General features: G+C 33.1%; 2 protein-coding genes across 2 annotated transcripts; both read right to left on the bottom strand.

Moving 5' to 3' along the window:
* Positions 1-1,380: 1,380 nt before the first annotated feature.
* Positions 1,381-18,370, bottom strand: LOC126724880 (uncharacterized). Its single transcript, XM_050429313.1, has 2 exons — positions 16,435-18,370; positions 1,381-2,954 (listed from the first exon to the last, which is right to left on the bottom strand). The coding sequence occupies exon 2, from the start codon at positions 2,928-2,930 to the stop codon at positions 1,440-1,442; it is 1,491 nt and encodes a 496-aa protein (XP_050285270.1). The 5' UTR covers positions 2,931-2,954; positions 16,435-18,370; the 3' UTR covers positions 1,381-1,439.
* Positions 18,371-18,560: 190 nt separating this feature from the next.
* On the bottom strand, positions 18,561-22,500 carry LOC126724888 (uncharacterized). The gene is made up of 3 exons (XM_050429321.1): positions 21,945-22,500; positions 19,249-19,356; positions 18,561-19,149 (listed from the first exon to the last, which is right to left on the bottom strand). Exons 1-3 carry the CDS (start codon positions 22,257-22,259, stop codon positions 18,838-18,840), a joined length of 735 nt encoding a protein of 244 aa, XP_050285278.1. The 5' UTR covers positions 22,260-22,500; the 3' UTR covers positions 18,561-18,837.
* Positions 22,501-23,307: the final 807 nt, after the last annotated feature.

The raw sequence follows: 23,307 nt of genomic DNA, 5'->3' as shown, positions 1-23,307 counted from the left end.
GATTATTTTTAAGGGGGTTAGTAAGAAACAAAAATTATACAAAATTTTAAATAAAAGAGAACTTGAATATATCAACATCTCTCTAGAAAAAAGAATATATCAACATCACAAAAAAAAAAAAAATTTTGAAATACGTAAAGTTTTACAATTGCTTTCTACGATGTTTCATATTTAATGTTACGAACTACATCTCTTTCAATATACACAACCAAACAGTCATTCATTAATTGATCTGCCATTTTATTGATTTATTTCAAATTTATTAAGATCTATAGTAAATGAGTTTTTTTTCTAAGGTTTAAAATTAACTAATTTCTACTTTTGTTCTTGGGCTTATTAATTTTTTTTCCAAATTTATATCAAATTGGTTTGTGATTGAGTTCTTTTGTGTGTGTGTGTGTGTGTTTAAAAAGACCAAGATATTGTTAAGAGAATCATATTCAAATTTATTTTCAACTAGGCTTTAAAAAAAAATAGGGCTAGGGTGTTCAAAATTTTATTCTAGGGGTTCAAAACCAAAAAAGAGTAAAACACACACACACACACACACACATATATATATATATATATATATATTTGGTTTCAGTACAGGGGGTTCATATTTGAACCCCTTGGGCTCCAAGTGGAGCCGCCCTTGCACATTAATAAATACTACATGAGATAGCAATAGATTTAATGTTAAGTCTATTGTATAAACTTTGATTATATTCATAGTGGATTTTGTTTCCTTAGGGATGTTAGGCTAAGCACTTGTAATGGTCTTCCTTTTGTCACCATATTGGTTGTCTTTGTGCTCTTTCTTTTGTGTGTTATGGTGTATGCGTTAACCAATTAAGACTTGGGCATAATATGACCTATTAATGAACTTGGCCTTAAATTGGTATTTTGACATAATTAGGGCATAGATTCCTTAACAGAATGGAATCAGAATTGCATTGAAACATAGAAGAGATCAAAATGTAGTCATACACAATTAATAAGAAATATCTACAGTTTGCCTTTTAGTTTCAATATTTGGTCATCATTGCTTAACTTGATGTTCCAAACTGAGTGTCAACTTCCATTGCAAAACAATGTCCCATAAAAAAATTGAAAACTAAAATATATCCAATTATCTACAAGAATCTTGTTTCTAACATATGAGGACAAGGCATAGTACAACTCGACGTAAACAACCATGAATTGGTACAATGTGCAATGTATTTATTAACGCATTGTCATTTGACAAATTTCATGCACCAGAAATTTTGTGGGCTAAGTCTAGTATAGAATAAAAATTAAAAGAACATTTGTCATTTCTACAAATAATAATAGTTCATGTTGAAATTACATTGGACACATTGATAGATAAACACTTTACAAGGATTGCTACAACTGTGACATTGAGGATGATTTTTAGTTTTCTCAATGAAATCTAAGCACTTCCAAACAAGTGACCATTATTTGTGTAACTTGATATTTGGGTATATCCCAAGAATACATTTGGGATGAGCAGGATAACTACAATCTACACAATAGTAGAACCAATGCTTTGGGTCTCGTTCTTCTTCACAAATTTCACAATAGTATTCACCAGAGTCATCTTCAGTAGTATAACATAAAGTGAAGGGATGCTCATGTTGTTTGTACCTTGTAAAAAGTGGTAGTGTAGCACATTTGAAGTCTAGTGCAAATTCACAAATGGTACAACGAAATATTGGGAAAACTTTAGAATCACAACAGTTACAATTTTGATCAGATGGAATGCTAGAGAGAAAAAGTCGATGCTCATGACCAGGGTGGGTAAGTATCTCTGGGACCAAACTACATGGAACATCAAGTTTGAAATCGCATGTCTCACACAAATAGGTGAAGCCATTGCAAAAACGCTTACAAGCATAACACCAAAAAAACTTTCTCTTATTAGATGCCACTGAGAGGAGGGTGAGTGGGTGTTCATGAAGTGGGTGCCGTCTTTTTTTGGGTAATTCAACACAAGATTTATGAAGAAAGAAGTTGCACTTGGCACAATTGTAAAAAGGAGGAAGAATGTCTCGTACACACCCATTGCATTTTTTGTTATTCAAAACCTCATTAGTAAGCTTTAAGTCATGCTCATGACTGAAGTGCTCGATTTCTGTGGCTATTTCAGTTCCATCCTCCCCCACATTGGTTTTTTTGACTTTGTAAGCTACTAAGTCAATGAATTCATCGAACTCTGGATCATCATCTTCATCTTTAAATTCTAGCAAATTTATATCCTCCCTATTTTCCTTAGCTATAGCACAATTGAGATGAGCAACAAAATCGCATCTGGAGCAATAGTAAAGCCCATACTTAATGTTCACTTCTCTAACACAGAGTTGACAAAATCGGGAGTCAAATTGATGGAGTTCAAGAGAAGAATGGGTAAGGTGGAGGAGATGCTTGTGACGTACAACTTTCACTTTGTGTGGGAAACGGCCACACTTTCTATGAATCCAAAAACTACATGGGGCACACAGATTGGGCACATCCTTGTCTTCTTTGCCACAAATGTCACAAGTGAATATAATTGACTTGCCAATGGGAGTCAATGGGTGGTCGTGGAATTTGGCTTCGAGTTGTACAACAATACAACTGATATGAAGATTAAAGTTGCAACGGTAACAATGATAACTATATTCACCACAATAGTCTTTGCAAAGTTCACATCTGCTAATTTCTTTCTCAGGATGACGCGTTGATTCATTAATGAGAATAAGAGGATGTATTGGGTGCAAGGGATGGTGAAACATAAGGGGTAGTTCTGCACATGATTTATGATGGTAGAACTTATAATCTTTGCATTTTATACAACTATAGCTAGAATCCAATATTGGTTCCTGGCACCCATAACAGTATTTATCATAAATTTTCTCTTCATTAAAGATCAACGGATGCTTTGGATGGCAAAAATGTTGAAGCTCCATCTTCTATTGCATGCACAGTCACACCTACATCCAAGTTGTTTAGAAAAATGAAAAAAAGACTTAATAGCAAAGAGGAAAAGAAACAGAGAAAGAGGTGTGAGAAATGGTTTTGAGTCTAGTAGCATTTTTTTTTTATTGCTTAATTTTAATGTGAAAGACAGATTTTGATATTTGATTTTGCTTGCAAGATTGAGCTGAGGTCTCGGTAATTCTAAGATTTTAAGAAAAGATTGGAGGCTTGTAGGTTCATATGGCTATATAGTATACACTATGCAGAAAATTTGGGCATGATTGGTGTTTTGTGGGCGTGACTGATATGAGGTGTTTGATTTTGGGTCTAATAAGTGAAAGGGTTGGATTTAGAATGAAAAATAAACGTGATTGTTTAAAATTGGGGGTGGGTATTTTGTTGGGTGATTTAGTTGTCAAAACTATTTTGGTTTGTTTATTGATTGATTTATTTTTATGGTTTTGCAATGTAAAAAGTGGAAGGCAATATTAAAGTTAAACTTATTGAGATAGATATAGGAGTTCTTCTAATTGATTTTTTTAAGTTGTGATTTTTTTTTTAATAAAAAGGGAATGTGTGTTAATATTTTTCAAAGAATTTTATAGCTAAGTAGCACTGCAAGATGTTCTTCATAAAGAGAATCTAAGTTTAAATCCTCTCTTTCCCAAATGTGATAAATAAGGGGGAGGGGTTTGGAAATGTAAATTATCTTACTATTAATATGGGAAAAAATGAATATTTGATAGGAATTAAGTTTATGTTAGACTTTGGGTAACTTTTAAATTAGGTTCTTCTAATAGTTTCTACACCCACTGTTGGAATAAATTTATTTCCTACAATTATCATGCTTACCAAATATTAAGGTGATCTACTATTCTTTCTAAATATGAAGGTGATTAAGAAGTAAAACTCACTAATCTATGAAGAGCTCTTATAGGGTTTTTTTTATATATATTTATTTTATATTTATTTTTTAAATATAGTAAACAACTAATCTTATTGATTTAACTAAAAAAAAGCAATTGATTATTTTGAATTTTGTGTCTGATTAATCCATAATAGATAGGAAATAAAAATTTTGAACAAGAAAATAGTTATTTTATAAAAAGCAATTAAGTGTAACAGAAACCAAATCATTTAGCAGTAAAATGTCTCACACAAATATAGTGTTAATTCATATGTAATAAAATGTAACTATATTTAACATCAATATGGCAAATTTTAGGTAAGCAAAGTAACCTATCATTTATGAATAGAAACACAAAAACACACATATGAACAAATTTACAGAAGCAACTATCAATACTAACGGTGAAAATAATCCAATTTTGGCTTCAAAACACACCTACAGAAGCTTCCAAGTTAGTCCCTATTTCAATTTTATTAAAGTTAAGTTCATGTTTAACTAATATATAACGTCTACTATATATATTATAAGATTATTATATCATTGTGCCAAAATACAAAAGCAAGTAGACAAAGTAAGATATTTATGTTTGCTTGCCAACTTATGTGGAATAAGAGAAGCAACTAGACAAAGGTAAATATTTATGCTTACTTGTCGTCTTAGACTTTTATGCTTCTCTTCTATTTAATCTATGTCCTTCACACTACAACTTTACCACTAGTTGGAGTTTTCTGCAGGCAATTCTTCATTTCTGCTACTCTTTCGATTTCTTCCACTAGTATTCCAAAAGCTAAAGTGAGACGCGAAGAAAATATGCTATCTATATGTACTATTTGCTGGGACAGATAGCATTGATTCTTTTTGTTGGATTTGTGTAGTTTATACTGGCATGAACGTTGCACATATAAGGTTGTTTAACAGTCACATACTTGGGGCAGCCCAAGTCCTATTTGTATTCGGATTGGAATTAAATTAATAAGGCAAGGGTTGGGTCCAGTGCTTCTGTGCACGGACCTGTTGAGATATGGACACGCGGCAATTATTTGACACATGTCTAAATTTCAACGGGTCTAATGCACCGCACATTAAAGTTAAAATTATTGAGATAGATAGGAGTAATTCTAAATGATTTTTATTTTTTTTAATAAAAAAGAATGTTTGTTAATATATTTCCCAGAGTTTATAACTCAGTAGCACTGTAAGATGTTCTCTTTGTGAAGAGAATCTTGGTTTAAATTATCTTCTCCCCAAATGTGATAAATAAAAGGGGGGGGGGGGGGGGGGGGGGAGGTATGGAAATGTTTGTGAAGGAATGTAAATTATCTTACTTTCAATATGGGACAAAATGAATATTTGATAGGAATTAGGTTTAAGTTAGATTTTGGGTAACTTTTACCAAAGTTATATTGGTCAATACCATTTTTCCATAATAAATAGTTTTTAAACCCATTGTTGGAATAAATTTCTTTCCTACAACTATCATGCTTACCAAATATTAAGGTGATTTTTCCTCCATAATAATTTCTAAACCCATTGTTGGAATGAATTTCTTTCCTACAACTATCATGCTTACCAAATATTAAGGTGATTTACTATTCTTTCAGAAAATCAAGATGATTTAAAGCAGTAAAGTCACTAATCTATGAAGAGCTCTTATATGATTTTTATTTTTTTTTTCCCTTCTTAGAGCATTTGCATTAGTTTGTGCAAAATAGGTTAAGGGAAATTTTTTACCCAACCAACCCCAAAAACCACTCACATCAGCTTATGTAAAATTATGCAAAACCCATCCAAAGCTATAGTAACCATTTAAATTTACGTGGGCATTATTCATTTTGTATTTAGTTTTTTTATTATATCTTTACATATCCCCAATAATGAAGGAAGAGAGTGGACGATGGTTGTTGTATGTGAAGAGGGAGAAACAATTTAAAAAATCAAGAAAATTTGATATTTTAATAAAATAGAATTTAGAATAAATAATCGTATTATGTAAAATAGAAAAGGTAGGCCATTATGCTAAATAAACAGAAATTTTTGCATAAGCTGATGTGAATTGATAATAGCTTAATTTTGCATGTTTATATCATTATTAGAAATAATTATCATACTTATTTTAAGTTAATTCATGCTTTTTGTATTTGGTTTTGGAATAATGCTGAATAATTAATTTTGTGCTTAATTGAATTTAAATGCAAGAGTATGTCTTTTGTAGGAGAATGGAATTAAATGAGTGGTTTTTTGTAAAGAAGGAGGCTAATGGACTCTACTTTTATAAGGGCCATAATAAAGTTAAAGAAGGCCAACTCAATTAAATTTGAGTCCAATTGGAGTAAGAAATCAAAGGAAATTTACACCAAATACAAGTCCTATTCGGATTAGGATTACAGCCTGCACACTAATTAGTATTTTGGGCATAACTTTTGGCTCATATGTTCAATTGAGATGATTCAAGTTAGGACGGAAAGCTAACTTAAAGGGATACAATTTTTTAGTTTATCAAAAGTCCGAATTTTGAATCTAAGTGGGCCAAAGATGTTGGTTAAGTGAAGCTTGAAAACTTAGGATTTTCTCCAAACGGGAATTCAACTTGTAATAGGATTCGTTGACCTATTTAAAAGCTCTTTAGGGCAAAAATGAGCAGGGAGTGCCATAGAACGTAATTTAGGTTTTCTTAAAGTTTCTTTATAGTTTTTAGACTTTTATTTGGTGTTATGACTTGCTAAGGTAAAGGGTGAAACCCAACCGTTTATTAGCATGTTCTTAACAATTTTTTAATGGTTTTAATGTTTATGTTTTTGTGTTTTTGATTGATTTACTCATCTAAAAAAGTGTTTAGTTATGTATAATTCTTTGATTTATCGAAGACTCTAAGTACGTTAAATGCTTAGTATTCCCTGCGAACTAATTCACTAGTTTTGTTTTACTTAAAATCAATCAATTTCACGAAACTTCCTTAGACAATTAATTCTTGAATTCTTATTGTTAAATCATCCGACTAAGATCATCCTTCGTTTGAATTTTAGTTGAGTTATAAAATAAATATTATTAAAACTACTAATAAAGGTGTTGTGTGTGGATCCCTAAACCTTAGTGCCCTAAAATATTGTTAATTTCTCTCAATCACCTTTACCAAACAATCAAAATCTCTTCAATTAAATTGTTTTAGTTTTATTCACTTGTGGTTTGCTAATTAATTCCCTTTTCCTTGTGGATTCGACCTCGGGCTCCCCAAGTTATTATTTCGCAACAATCCTACGCTTGGGAGCATTATTTAAGTAGCAACATGAATGTTCTAAAATATAGTAAACGAGTAATCTTATAGATTTAACCGAAGATGGTTATTTTATAAAAATCAATTAAGTGACATATCTTTTATCAAAATTACATTAAATGTAGCATAAACCAAACCATTTAGCAATAATATATATTGCATAAATATAGTGTTAATTCATATACGGTAAAATGTAACTATATTTAACATCAATATGACAAATTTTAAGCAAGCAAAGCAACCTATTATTTATGAATAGAAATAACAAAACACACATACATATAAACAAATTTATAGAGCAATTATCAATACTTACACTAAAAAAGAATCCAATTTTGGCTTCAAAACACACCTAGAGAAGCTTCCAAATTTGTCTCAATTTCAATTTTAGAAAGCTTAGTTCATGTTTAACTAATATATAACTTCTACTATATATAGAGAGAGAGAGGGAGAGAGAGGCTTATTATTCCATTGTGCCAAAAAAAAAAGCAAGTAGGCAAGGCAAGGCATTTATGCTTGCCTTGCAAACTTATGTGGAATAAGAGAAGCAAATCGATAAAGGTTAATATTTATGCTTGCTTGCTTGCTTGCAAACTTAAGACTTTTATGCTTCTCTTCTATTTAATCTATGTCCTTCACACTACTACTTTCACACTAATTGGAGTTTTCTGCAAGTAATTCTTCGTTTCTGCAACTCTTTCGATTTCTTCCATTAGTATTCCAAACGCTAAAGTGAGACATGCAGAGCAAAGATGCTATTCTATTCTATGATCTATTTGCTGAGGCAGATTGCACTGATTCTTTTTGTTGGATTTGTGCAGGTGATACCTGCACGCAACGTTGCACATATAAGATTATTTAACGGTCATACACTTGGGGCGGCCCAAGTCCTATTTGTATTTGGTCGCTAGTTTGAATGCCATAGGTCGGCCCAAGTCCTATTTGTATCCCGATTGAATTTAAATTAATAGGATAAAGGTTGGGTACGGTGCTCCTATGCACTGGACCTGTGTTAAGACGTGGACAAGTGATAATTATTTGACACATGTCCAAATCCCAATGAATCTAGTTCTAGTACATAAAACATTGGACCCAAGTTTTTTTTTTTTTTTTTGAGAAACCAGACCCAAAATTGGGCTGGGCTTTTATTAGACTTTAAAAAGAAAATCATGAAATATCGTCTAAGACCAACAAGGCTACGTCCTGAGGGCAGTCTCCAACCAAACTTGCAAGTCTAAACCGGACTTAGCATGTTTGGCCAGAGAATCAGCAACTCTGTTACAAGACCGACTAACATAGCAAAAATCAAAAGAAGAAAAAGAGGCAGCTTGAGCAAGGATGTCTTCAATAATATGGCCATACGAGGAGTGTTCTGTGGCACCAGCTGTGATGGCATTGATAACCACTGCTGCATCACCTTCAAAGGTCACCTCATGGAGTCCGATTTCAGCGGCAAACTGCACAGCTCTTCTACAGGCTAGAGCTTTAGCTGTAGCAACTGAATGGGGGAGTGGAATACGCATCGCTAAGGCACCAATGACTGCATCGTTGACCTCACGAATGATAACTCCCAAACCAGCTGAGTCGTTGTGCTTGAACAGGGCTGCATCGAAATTGGCTTTGTATCTTGTCTAGGTTGGAACAGTCCACTTTGCTTGGATAGGACCTGGAATCGGAGCTGGGCTGGGGTCTTCATCATGAGCTTCAAGGAAATCACACAGGAGTCTGCCAGCCTCAGAAAAAATCTGGTTCAACGGCCGAGTCAGGCGACCAAGACGAAGTGAATTTCTTCGAGTCCAGAGCATCCAGGCTGCAATGGAAAATATTTCCACTCTGTAGTCCTCTGTAACCTACAAAAAACTTGAGAAAAAGTTAGTAAACTCCCCTGGATGGTGGGGAACCGAGAGGTGTGCCCAGCTGAGCTCCTTCCACATATTTGCTACCTCTGTACAGCCCCATACTACATGCAGGATATCTTCAAGGTGGGCATGACAGATATTGCAACAATCAGAGGAGACTATTTGGCGGCAAAACAGGTTGTCCAACGTCGGGAGGGAGTTGTTGCAAGCACGCCAAATAAAATGCTTCACTTTATTGGGGGTACGTAGCATCCAAACACCTCTCCAAAGCTGCCTCTGGGGGTGCTGATTTGAGCTACTAGAACTGCTGGCTGAAGCTTCGGTAGCCAACAGACGATAAGCACTTCGGGTGGAGAACATACCCGAAGGAGTTTTTGACCAAATAAGACTATCATGAGGTAACCTGGGACTAATGGGAATGCTTAAAATCTTCTTAACTTCATGGGGCAGAAACAATTGTTTGACCTCCTAATGTTTTATCATTATCTATACTACTATTTAAGGAGTTTCCACTATTTGGGATTCTAAATTTTGATGCCTAAAATATCCTCAAATTTACCAGTTTATAAAACTGAACTAATAGGGTTATATATGAAAAATTGCTAATTTAAAATTTTCTAAATTTTAGCTCCCACCTAAAACATAGCCTATAAAATAGGACAACTCCCCCATTATCAAAACTTACTTTTTTCTTTTTAATTTTTGATTTCCCTTGCTCCCTATTCTCACTACATTTTTTTTCCACCTCAAATGCATAATAATTGGTTAAACATACACTTAAATATCAAACAGTAATGAATAAAAAATTTAAAGATTACACCAAAAAAAAAGAGACTCATGCAAGCGCGAAGCGTGTGCAATGAGGCTATTTCTTCTCTAATGGTTAAAATGTCCAACAATTTTCTTCTCAAAAAAAGAAGAAGACGTCCATTGATTTTTTTTGGTTTGTGAAAAAAAAGCATTCTGCCCCACTTTATCAACTTAAGGCGACGTGAAAGTGGAGTTGATTGCGTAGGTGTGACTCGTGAGGTTTCTATTTAGATTGTTTTTATTTTTTTGGAAAAATAGTCTGGTTTAGTTTATTGTGGGTTTAATTTAGGTCGTGTTCACCGGGTTTGACACAAGGGGTATTTTTTGGGATTTTGCAAATAGTTTGGGGTGTTTTAGTCATTGCACAATGGAATATTATCAAAAGATTTCGTTAGGATTTAATAGATAGTTTGATGATAGGATATTTGCTCATTTCCAAAACGTAAGAAAAAAATTGGCCAGTTTTAAAGTCTAGAGAGAGAGAATTGTATATTAATGAGAAAGTTTTTTTTTTTTTTTTTTTTTTCACCCAAAAAGAAAATCATGCATTAACCTAATCAACTTATTAGCCCCCAAATAAGAGTGGGGTTTGGAGTTTTTTTTTTTTTGAGAAATAATTACAACATGCTGTTAACCCCGTAACTCGAACCCTTTCCTCCCTAAACCCCCAAGCACTTTGTACATAGGGAGGTGTCAATTCAGCTATAAGACTTTTAGCAAAATGAGGTTTGGAGTTGATTCACTTACGCAAAATGGTGAAACATTATAATTTGAATTATTCATAAGTTAAGCAATTTTATATGGTAAATAACCAAATGGATATAAATTCAGTGTTTGGTTATTTTTTCACATAAATGTAATAGTATTCGTATATAAGTAAATATATAGATCACTTAGTTAGCCGATTTTTTTATATGATTAATAACCAAATGGAAATGATAAATTCAATGTTTGTGTTTTTTCTTTTTTCTTTTTTCTTTTTTACATAAATTTAATAATATTCATATATAAGTAAATATATAGATCACTTTTTTTTTAGAAAGCAATATATAGATCACTTAGGGGCTGTTTGGATCGCAAATTTTGATAACTCAATTCTCAGTTTCCATAACTCATAACTCAAAAATGGTGGGACCCATAGCAAAAAGGTTGTTTGGCAAACGATAACTCTATTTCCATAACTCTGTTTCCATCACTCAATTTTCTGATTTTTGAGTTATGAGTTATGGAAACTGAAAACATATTTTGGCTGTTTTTAGTTTCCATAACTCATAACTCAATGGCATTTCCATAAATAAACACACATGGAGGGACCCACAGTCGCAACTTTTGACCACCTTTTGACTTTTTTTTTTCACTGGTTCGGTTTTTTTTTTTTTAGCTTCAGTGAGTTTGGGTACTGAAAACAAAAAAAAAAAAAAAAAAAAAAAAAAAAAAAAAAAAAAGCTGCACTAGCTGACAGATATGGGCCCACAAATAATGTGAAAAATATTGAGTGATGGAAATTGGGTGATGATGCCAAACAGGTGTGAAAAATTGAGTGATGAGTTATAAGTGATGAGTGATCAAAAAAGTGAAGCCAAACAGCCCCTTAGTAACTTATATAAGCAAAATTTTGAAACTTATATGTTCTTTAATATTTATAGATGTGTTTGACCCGTTCTTGACTCGAATTTTTTTATTTATTTTTAATATTATCTGTACCCATTAACCCAATCCAACCCAACCTGTTTGCCCAGTCTAATCTGAACAGTGTCATAGAGGCCAAACCCAAGGAAATGATTATCATCTGTATATAGGGGTGGAACTATAGCCAAGGGAGGGGGGCCATGGCCCACAAAATTTTTTTAAAATCCTTTATATTACCTATAATTATTAAACATTTTTGAAGATATAGCCTATAAAAATAGGGGTTGGCTCCTCCAAGCAAAATTTTCTAGTTCCGCCTCTATCTATACGAGTTTATTCGATAGTCTACGTTCATATTCTAGTCAAGTTTCTACTCCTAAGTCCTTCATGATTGGAGCATGGCAGAAACACTCATTTGAAAATATTTTAGAATTGCTTCAGTCAACTTGTACCAGAGATGAAGGATTTAGATCAGGTGCAAAAAGCACCATGCAATATTGCAATTACACCACTTCCTCCAAATGTTCAAGAATTCAATCTGAAGAGATAGATCGTGATCCAGGATTACTTAAATAAATATGTGAATTTTCTATTAACAAACAAAATGAAATCCGATGAGCTTATCTCAAAAAAAGTCCATATCAACCTAAAAATATAGATTGTCCATACAACGTTGATAATTATCGTCGTCGAAAATCAACCCCCATGTACAAAATCCTAGCTACGTCCTTATGCAATTATACCACTTCCTTCATAAATTTTTTTACATCTTTAACTTTAACTTTTTATTTCTTTTTAATATTTTTATTATTATTTAATGGTTGAGATTGAAAGTTGCTTTTTGCAACTTTCAATCTCAACCGTTTATTGCTATTGCATCAGTGCACCTCATCTCAATCCAGAGATGAAAACATGCCTAAAGGCCTCTCATCGTTTGGTCTCAATCTAGTGTGTATATGCTGTCCTACAGAAGATATCCTTTTCAATGCGGTCGGTGTTCAAGCCATAACCTCTTATTTGCTTGTTATTGCAAGATTTGTCCATCACAATTATGGCTAGACGAATAAAGCTAACTGTGAGTTTTCACTCTAAGGGTCCGTTTGGATTGAACTTATTGTTACTGAAACTAAAAATTGAAAACTGAAAACCGAAAACACTGTAGCAAAATAATTTTTAAATGTGTAAAAAGTACCGTGGGACCCATTTTTAATATTTTTAATACGTGAACAGTGCTGATACGGTACATGAACAGTAGTGCTACAGTGCATGAACAGTAATTTTGTCTCTGCACAGTAAATTTACTAGTTCATGTGCTAAAAAAAAAAAAAAAAGGACAGAAACGTGAAATGAAAACATGAACGTTGGTTTCAGCTGAAACCAAATGCTCACTAACAGCTGGTATAGCTTATTTTTCATCGGTTTATTTGTTTTTTGTTTTTTTTTTTTTTTTTTTTAAATAAGCTGTGAAAAAGTAGAATTATATCCAGAAAGTATTTAAAACATTGTTTGTAACTAACCAAATGAGAACTCAGAATTCTTGAAGCTGTAGTAAGCACAAAATACACCTTATCAACAACCATGAGTTTTAGTGTTCTACTATCTTAGCAATTTCTCAATATCAAATGATAATCATAACTTCTCATTTAAAATGAAAAATTGAAAATCATGACAAACGCTTATCAGTTATCACCATGAAAATAATTTTATATCAACAAAATTCCTTTTTTAAGGATCTTCTAATTTAATTAAGAAGTTCAGCAGACACTGGATTGGGCTATGCCACAAGGGGAGTCAAGTTCACAATGTGAAAACTGAAAACAACAGCAGTATAGACTAGCAAGCAAAAAATAAAGTATTCAACACAATAAACTAGCCGTTCCTGCGGATAATATTATAAAGTTCCGCATTATGAACAAAGGGTACAGCCAGTTTAAGAGTAAGATTTAGGCATATGGACTAGTTACAGTGTTGTGCCTGTTTTATTATCAGCAACTGGCTAACTAGTAGATAGACTGGTCCTCTCAACTGCTTTTGCAGAATGCCAGATCACACCTTACCTCAGGAAAACCTCGAATACAATGTCATGAAGACGGAAAGAACAAAATTTAATGATTGGTTTTCCTTTGGTCACCATATACGTTGTCTATGTGCTCTTTATTTTGTGTCATGGTATGTGACTTGAGCATAATTTTACTAATTAATAAACTTGGCCTCAAAATTGGGATTTTGACACAACCGGGGCATAAATTCCTTAACAGGATGCAATCGAAATTGCATAGAAACATAACAAAGAGCGAAAAAGTTGTCATACACGAACTGATAAGAAATATCTACAATTTACCTTTTAGTTTCAATATTTGGTCAATCATTACTTAACTCAATGTTCCAAATGAGTGTCAACTTTTATTGCGAAACAATGTATCATAAAACATTAAAAACTGAAATATCCTATTATCTACCAGCATCTTGTTTCTAACATACGAGGGCAAGGCATGGTACAGCCCAATGTAGACCCATTGCAATTTTTCTCATCCAAAATCTCATTAGTAAACTTTAAGTCTAGTATTCTCAAAAGATTAAAAAAAAAAATTTAAGTCATGTTCATGACTGAGGTGTTTTTTGTGGCTATTTTATTTCCATCCTCCCCCATATTGATTTTTTTTTTTTTTTTTGGTTGTTGTTGTAAGTTGCTGAGTCAATGAATTCATTGAACTTTGGATTATTTTCATCTTTAAGTTCTAGCAAATTTATGTCCTCCCTTTTTTCCATGGTCATAGCACAATTGAGGTGGGCAACAAATAGCATCTAGAGCAATAGTAATAGTTAGTGTTCACATTTCAAACACAAAGTTGACAAAATCGGGAGTCAAATTAAAGGAGTTTAAGAGAAGAATGGGTAAGGTGGAGAAGGTGCTTGTGATGTACAACTTTCACTCTACGTTGGAAAGAGCCATAACTTCTATGAACCTAAAACTACATGAGACACATAGATTGGGCACACCCTTGCCTTCTTTACCACAAATGTCGCAAGTAAACATGATTGACTTGCCAATGGGAGGGCTTGGGATTCAGCTTCAAGTTGTACAAAAGTTGGGTTGTCCATGAATCAGATTGGATTGGGTTTGGGCGCAACCTGCTCCTATCGACCTGATTGGGTGGAGGATACCTCAACCCATTGCCAATTGAAGAGATTAATTAGATCGGGCCTTTAACGGGTGCCTGCTAGTTTGGTTGGCGTCGTAGAGGCAGAAATCTTCTGAAATCTAGTGAAATATCAACAGAAACCGGCGAAAAAATTTATTTGTGCCATTAACCAATAAAGTATCGTTGATCTTCAATAAAGAGAGAATTTATTACAAAAAATGTTATAGGTGCCAGGAACCAATATTAGATCTTAGCTACAGTTGTATAAAATGCAAAGGGTATAAGTTCTACCATCATAAATCATGTGCGGAATTACCCATTGGGTTTCACCATCCCTTGCACCCAATACATCCTCTTATTTTCTTTCTCACGATAACCCATTGATTTGTCAAAGAGAATAAAAGGATGCATTGGGTGAAAGGGATGGTGAAACCCAAGGCGTAGTTTCGCACATGATTTATAATGGTAGAATTTATACTCTTTGCATTTTATACAACCATAGGTAGGATCCAATATTGGTTCCTGGCACCTATAACATTTTTTGCCATAAATTCTCTCTTCACTAAAGATCAACGATGCTTTGGATAGTAAAAATGTTGAAGCTCCATCTTCTATTGCATGCACAGTCACACCTACATCCAATTTGTTTAAAAAGAAGAAAAAAAGACTTAATAGCATAGAGGAAAAGAAACAAAGGAGGCTATAAATATTTTTAAGTATGGTAGCATTTTTTATTGCTTAATTTCAATGTGAAAGACTGATTTTGATGTTTGATTTTGCTTACAAGATTGAGTTGAAGTGTTGGTGACTATGAGATTTTAACAAAAATTGGAGGCTTTTAGTTTCATAAGGTTACGGAGGAGTATACACTATGCAAAAAATTTGGGCATAGTTGGTGTTTGGTGGGTGTGACGACATTAGGTGTTTGATTTTGGGTCTAGTAAGTGTAAGGGTTGGATTTTTTTTTTTTTTTGATAAGAGTAAGGGTTGGATTTTGAATGAAAAATAAGAGTATTTTCTAAAATTGGGGGGTTTTGCAATGTAAAAAATGGAAGGCAGTGTTAAAGTTAAAATTATTGAGATAGATAGGAGTTCTTCTAATTGATTTTTCTTTTCTTTTTTATAATTTGTAGTTTTTTTTAATAAAAGTGAATGTTTGTTAATATTTTTTTAAGAGTTTTATAGCTTACTAGTACTATAGGATGTTCTTCATGAAGATAATTTAGTTTCAAATCCTCTTTGATCCAAATGTAATAAATAGGGGGAGGGGAAGGGAGGGGGTGAATGTGGTTTTAAAACATTTGCGAAGGAATGTAAATTATCTTACTATTAAGATGTGACAAAATGAATATTTGATATAAGTTATAAAAGTTATATTGCACGATACCTTTTTTTTCCATAATAATTGTTTATATACCTGGAGTAAATTTATTTCCTACAACTATCAGCTTACCAAATATTATGGTGGTCTACTATTCTAGGTGATCTACTAATCTATAAAGAGCCCTTATAGGATTTTTTTTTTTTTTTTGGTGTATTCTTAAATATAGTAAACAACTAATCTTATAGATTCAACCGAAAAAATCAACTGATTTTATTTTGAATTTGTTTGTAATTAATCTGTAATAGATAAGTTGAAGCAACTAAGTGACATCTTTTATCAAAATTACATTAAATGTAACAAAAACCATATCATTTAGCAGTAATATATCTCATACAAATATAGTGTTAATTCATGTGCAATAAAATGTAACTATATTTAATATCTATACCAGAATTTTAAGCAAGCAAAACAACCCATTGTTTATGAATAACAATAGAAAAACACACATACATATGAACAAATTTACAGAAGCAACTATCAATACTTACCATAAAAAGAATCAAATTTTGGCTTCAAAACACATCTTGAAAAGCTTCCAAGTTAGCCTCAATTTCAATTTTGTTAAAGCTAACTTCATATTGAACTCATCTATAACTACTACTATATATAGGATTATCATGCCATTGTCCAAAAAAACATAAGCAAGTAGGCAAGACAAGGCATTTATGCTTTCTTGCCAACTTAGACTTATGTGGAATAAAAAAAGTAAGTAAACAAAGACATATATTTATGCTTGCTTGCCAACTTAGACATATGTGTAATGAGAGAAGCAAGTAGACTAAGGAAAATATTTATGCTTTGCTTGCCAACTTAGACTTACATATACTTCTCTTTTATTTTAATTTTAATTTTTAAATCCATATGCCTCCGACACCCACTACTACTTTCCCATTAGTTGGAGTTTTCTGCAAGCAATTCTCTGTGTCTGCTGCTGTTTTGATTTCTTCCATTAATATTCCAAACGTACGCTAGAGACATGCAGAACAAAGTAACAATTCTATTCTATGATCTATTTTCTGAGACAGATAGCACTAATCCTTTTTGTTGGATTTGCAACGTTGCACATATAAAGGTGGTTAATGGTCATATACTTGGGGCAGCCCAAGTCCTATTGTATTTGGTTAATAGGCCAGCCCAAGTTCTATTTGTATCTTGATTGAATCTAAATCAGAATATCATTATCTTCTCTAATGATTAAGAGCTAGCCGATTTAAGCAAATTTTGAAATTTTTATTTCTATGATAAATAACCAAATAGAAATTATAAATTCAATGTTTAGTTATTATTATTTTTACATAAATGTAATAATATTCATACATAATTAATATATATAGATCACATAGTAAACAAACCGATTTAATTCTATGTTCTTAATCTTTATAGATTTGTTTGAACAGTGTCATAAGGAAAAAATGGTTGAAATGCAAAACCCAAGGAAATGATTATCATCTATACGAGTTTATTGGATGGTCTACTTTCATATTCTAGTCACAAGCTTCTACTCCAAAGTCCTACATGATTGGGGCAGTGCAGAAACTCTAATTTGTAAATCTTTTTCAGTCAACTTCTACCAGAGAAGAAAACATGCCTAAATGCCCCATCCTAGGTCTCAATCTAGTGTGCATATTTTTCATTACTTTATTTGTTTTTAAAAAATAAACTGTGCAAAAGTAGAATTATATCTAGAAAGGTTTTAAATGATTGTTTGTACCTAACCAGATAAACCTAAGCCAAATGAGAACTCAGAATTCTTGAAGCTGTCTAAAAGCACAAAATACACCTTATCAACAACCAGGAGTTTTACTATCTTAGCAGTTTCTCAGTATCAATGATAATCAATCATAACTTTTCATTAAGAAGAAAAATTGAAAATCATGACAAACACTTATCACTATGAAAATAATTTTATATCAACAAAATTCCTTTTAAGGATCTTCTCATTTAAGAAGTTCATTGGGCTGTGCCACAGAGGGAGTCAAGTTCACAATGTGAAAACAACAGCAGTATAGACTAAACCAGCTGATTTAGCAAGCTAAAAAGAAAGTATTTAAGACAATAACTAGCCGTTCCTGCTGATAATATAATAAGGTTCTGCATTATGAATAAAGGGTACAACTAGTTAGAGTAAGATTTAGGCGTATGAACTAGTTACAGCCTTGTGCCTGTTTTATTATCAGCAACTGGCTAACTAGTAGATAGACTGTTCCTCTCAACTGCTTTTGCAAAATGCCATATCATACCATACCATACCATACCTCAGGAAAACCTCAAATACAATGTCATGAAGATGGAAAGAACAAAATTTAATGAAATGTTTAGTTAGATTATATCAGTTGTTGCTCAAGCAACATAGTCAGGGCCTGCTTTGGAAAATGAACAGTAGTCTAAGATACATTAATCTGTACATTTTATTCTTTGCATGTTCAGTGTGAGTCCAGTACAAACATAAAAGCATTGCAGTATATAATTTAATAATGTGAAGCTTGAAAAGAGAACCTTGGTCCACAAAATAAAGAGTTCGATGATCAATGGATGATTAAAGCCAATTTCTAATCTCAATAACCAAACAAGAACACACATTTGCTTTAACATAAATAATTTGATCAGCAGGACAGAAGTCAACTATTTCCTTTCATTATATAATCCAATTAATCAAACAATAGAACTATCAAATACTTCACCAAGAAGAAAACAGAGGTTTGAAAATCTAGCAAGCTATAAAGATCTCAGAAAATCAAAATCGAGATAGGAGGAAATATGCTTTCTTAGAATAAGAAGGCATAAGAGGGGCAAGTGAAGATGAACTGTCACAAGATTACAACATGATATCACAAATGAAGACAATCGGTGGAATGTTTGACACGAACTGAAAGAGGCTTTTTTCCCCATCGCTAAAAGAAGTCATTGTACTGGTTAGTGAGAGAATTTTTGAGGTTTGAATACAAGCCATAGAGGGAATACTGTCGAAGATTTTCAACTTCATACCATGAATTGAGAGCCATCAGATGCTTATCTGTGCCAGAAAAAGCTAGCTGTATCCCAAGACTGCAATCTACTGAACCCCCTCGGTTTTTACAGCTTGATGTTCTAATGGCACAATCTTGTTTGTTGAGGCAAACAAAATTAGATTTACCTGAGCATGAAGCACATCCATCTCTCTTCCAATACAAATTCTGCAGCCTACCCTTCTGAAACTCAAGTACCTGTTTTGTTCAATGTCCATTTAGTTTAATTAGATCATAAAGAATATGAGCCGTCTATTTAAAAGAATATGAACCAGGTGCAAGCTTTTGCATTATTACCAGAGTGAAACTGGTTACAATATAGGTGCTATTTGCAACAAAAGCAGGGCGAGACCTTGCCACATACTTTCTCCCCGCAAATGCCACCATATACCCACCATAAGCATCCTGTGAAGCACAGAATTTAAGTAACAGAATTATTTTGCAGAGAATGATGAGATCCAGATTACATGGACAAACACATGAAATTTACAGAAGATGAAATGCAAAGATGCATGGGTACAGGGATACAACATTTCTTGAAAAACTTAGGCTATGATATGTCGAGGATACTGCATTAATTTACTTATTAATATATTTTTTATATATTGTTAAGCATATATCAATTTAAAAACAATAATGGATAATAAGTGAAGCCATGACCATTAAATGTTGTGTAGAATACAAACCAAGATCCAAAAGAGTAAATAAAAGATAATTAGATAAGTATTCAACATTAAAACCAATACATAAAGCATATAAATAAAAATTCTTGCGAGTTTGAGCTATCTCTCACTATCGGGGTTGGGTTACAATGGTATCTAAGTCATATCACAGATGCATCCTAGATGTATTGGCACTCAAAAAAAAAAAAAAAAATGATTGTCCATGTATCTTAGAGGTATCCGGTATGATACCGGTACAATACATATCAGATACGGGTACGTGAGCTAAAATGGAGTATCCATGCATCTTGCAACAGGGCAAGATCTTAGAGATAAGATGACAAGGACCTAGAGAGGACACTACTCAAATCCAATATTTATGTCTATTTTATGAATGGCCTAATTGACAATTATAATCTGTTTGTCAAAGAAAAGAATAATTCTATTCCAAAAGTCTCTAATAAGTACCAAATGGCAATAGCTGTACATCCAAAATAAAAATTCATGAACAAAATCATGCAATTGCATGAGACATAAGTATGTGAATATGAAGTAATATGAATTAACACATGATATAGTGAACCACCAAGTGGAAATTGACTAAAACTAGGCCTTTCAATTTATTAGATTGATCGGAAACTGTGGTTTTCATGATGTCTTTCTACCCAACAACTCAACTGATCATAAACACCTTAATCAGAGGGTCAAGCAAGTATCAAATCTCATCACTAATATGATCATATCAACTTCAATGTACACTCTTACGACTAACTGAAGTTAGATCAATTATTGTGCATGCAGAATCTGATTTCTGATATCCACATCCATTAAGATATCTGACAGGCTTTGGGTGCCATTTGGTTTGGCCTGTTATTAAGTGTCTTTCATTTATTGAATAATACATCATTGCCTGATTGTGATTTTATCAAACTTTCAGTTTAAATTTTAATCTTCTTATTCTTGGGTTAACCAAACACTATTTGAGATTTAGAAATGGATTTAATCCACAGAAAATCCAAACCAATAGGCAACAAGCACACTAAACCCCAAATAGTCTTAGCAGATCAAATTGGCCATAACTTCTGAAAACATCAGCCAAAACTCACATGTACCAGCAAGAAGCAAGCATGTATCTTTTAAATCAGGAATGAAGAAAATCCAGGGAGAGCAATGGAAAAAGCTATTAAATTATACAATCTTACTATCATAATAGAGGTGTAAAGTCCTCCAACGCTGAGAGGATATACTGGAGACCTACCTAAAAGGCCAACAAATTTAAAGTGGAATAATATATATCACCACATAATATCCCTAGAGGAGAGAGAGGGGGAGGGGGGCACAATTCAAACCAATGGCTCCCAGTCAATGGTGCTACCCCTTAGGGTTAATTGAAGCATCCAGATTCTCCTGCCTTGACTCTTCTGTCTCATGCTTTAATGGTATCCAAATGTTCTAATGTGCAGAACGTCTTTTTATCAGTAAATACTTCAAGATATCCCATAAAATGAACACATATATTTATCAAATAATTTATAATCTCAAGAGTCAAATCACACCTTGTAAATGTACTTTCCCATTTCTGTTCAATCGCTTATTTACACAAAGAGAAAGAGTAACACGAACTGGGAGACCCAAAAAACACTACTCTTTTAGCTCCAAAGGCTGATTATATCTAGTTCACCTTTTCTGTCATCAAACCCAAATAACTAATCACTCATCCCTATTGAACTCTAAGTCTTCAAATATTCCTCAATTCACTTCATATGATTTCATACAAAGTTACTGAATCCTTACCCACCCACCTTACACACCGCAGGCAGATCATGCATGTTAATTCATGAAGTCGCAGCGATCCCAATGTACTATGTTTGTAACTCTAGTATTCTTGTTCTTTTTTCTTTCCAATATAAAAAGGCAACCCCATTCTTCAACTTTTTAATATAAACATTCACATTCTTTAATACAATTTTAAAAATTAAAAAAGTTTAATGCACGATCGATTTCACAACTGTTAAGATGACAGTTTGTGATTGGTGTGCATTAAAAGTGATGTCAGTGCCTCAACAAGTTGTGAAATTTGTTGTGTAGTATTGTTGAATGTAAAAACATGAGCACTACACCACTAGGAAGTAACAACATTTGGCATTTGCTTAACAATGTTAAGTGCTAATAACCCATTTATTTAGAGTCATATTTATCATAACAGTAGCACCCATCAGGGCATCATCAGCTGAAGAACCAAAATTGATGCATACATGACTATGACAATGATATATAACATATGGGATTTGAAAAACTAGAGCTAAAAGATATGAAATGAGTGGATATTACCGGAGAGAAGCTGGAGGTGTTGATGGTGAGGAGGGAGATGCCATCGACTTTGGGCCTGAAAACAGCGAGCTGGGAGTTGAGGGTGGCGAGAGAGAGGCGGCGGTCACAGGGAGAGAGCTGATGAGACAGGTTCTGGTTGTAATAGAATGAGTCCTTGGTTGAGAATGCTATTCCAAATGTGAACCCATCGGATCTCTGGATCTTGGTGTCACCACACGGCTGGTACAACCCATTTGTGTTGTCTGCATCAAGTGTCTTCATCATCATCAGCAGCAGCAGCATTGCCAACACTGCCATTGACATTGCCATTGCCATTGGATTAATGCTTATCAACTCACTCTGCTCTTTCACACTTTCCTTTCTTGGCTCTTTCTTGCTGTGATGCTGTTAATGGAGTCTGGTACAAACTATAAAGACACCGTTGTGTTGTGTTGTGTTGTGTTGTGTGGGAGATAGTAAAGTTCACTTTATAATTGAAGAATGGAACAGAGTACATCCACCACATTCATCTTTTGTGTTGGGAAAGGTGTGAAGTGTGTCAGACAGGGATAATGAGTCACTACAACCATTGGATTTTTAAATTGTTTCTGAAAATATAAATTTTTTTTTTCCCGAAAATAATATTAAAGTAAATTTGAATTATTTCAAATTAAAGTGAATGAGAAAAATATCAAATTCTGAAGATTTTGGACGTTTTTACATTTCGAAACCATCTAGATTCTTCTATATAATTTCAAAATCTTATGATTTTTTAAAGAAATTTATTTATATCATATAAAGTTGTGATTCATGGTTAGAATGTTGATATAGAATAAGATTTATGTTTGAACCTAACATGATATTAGTTCGAATAAGAATTGTTGTTTTCAATCGCTCGAAACCACTAATACTTTGATGTGATTGAATTAGACTATGATTTAATCTACTCTCATTGATTGGCCAATTTAATGGTGTTTTGGGTCACATTAATTTATTTATGTGTATAAAGTAGGATATTGTTGTTGTCACATTTAAATATGGTTAGTAAGGCTGGTCCCCTCCTCCCCCTTTATATTCAAATAATAAAAGACAAAATTTTCTTTATAAAAAAATTATGACTCACCTTTTTCATAAAATTATTCTTATATACCTATTTCAAAATAAGAACATAAATTAATTTAATATTTGTAAGGACTAGAATTAGACCTACAACCCAACAAAAATACATGATGGCACAATAAGCCCAAAACAATATATTTGTTAGAGAGTGGATTTTACAGGTAAAAGACTCAATAAATCAAGTATGGGCCACAATAGATTGGATTCGTGCTAGAAATATAAGAAAACACAATTTGAAGGGAATATAACACTTCTTGGTCAAGTC

The sequence above is a fragment of the Quercus robur genome, chromosome 1 (assembly GCF_932294415.1).
Source record: "Quercus robur chromosome 1, dhQueRobu3.1, whole genome shotgun sequence".
Taxonomy (NCBI): Eukaryota; Viridiplantae; Streptophyta; class Magnoliopsida; order Fagales; family Fagaceae; genus Quercus; species Quercus robur.
This window is presented reverse-complemented; position numbering and strand designations above follow the sequence as displayed.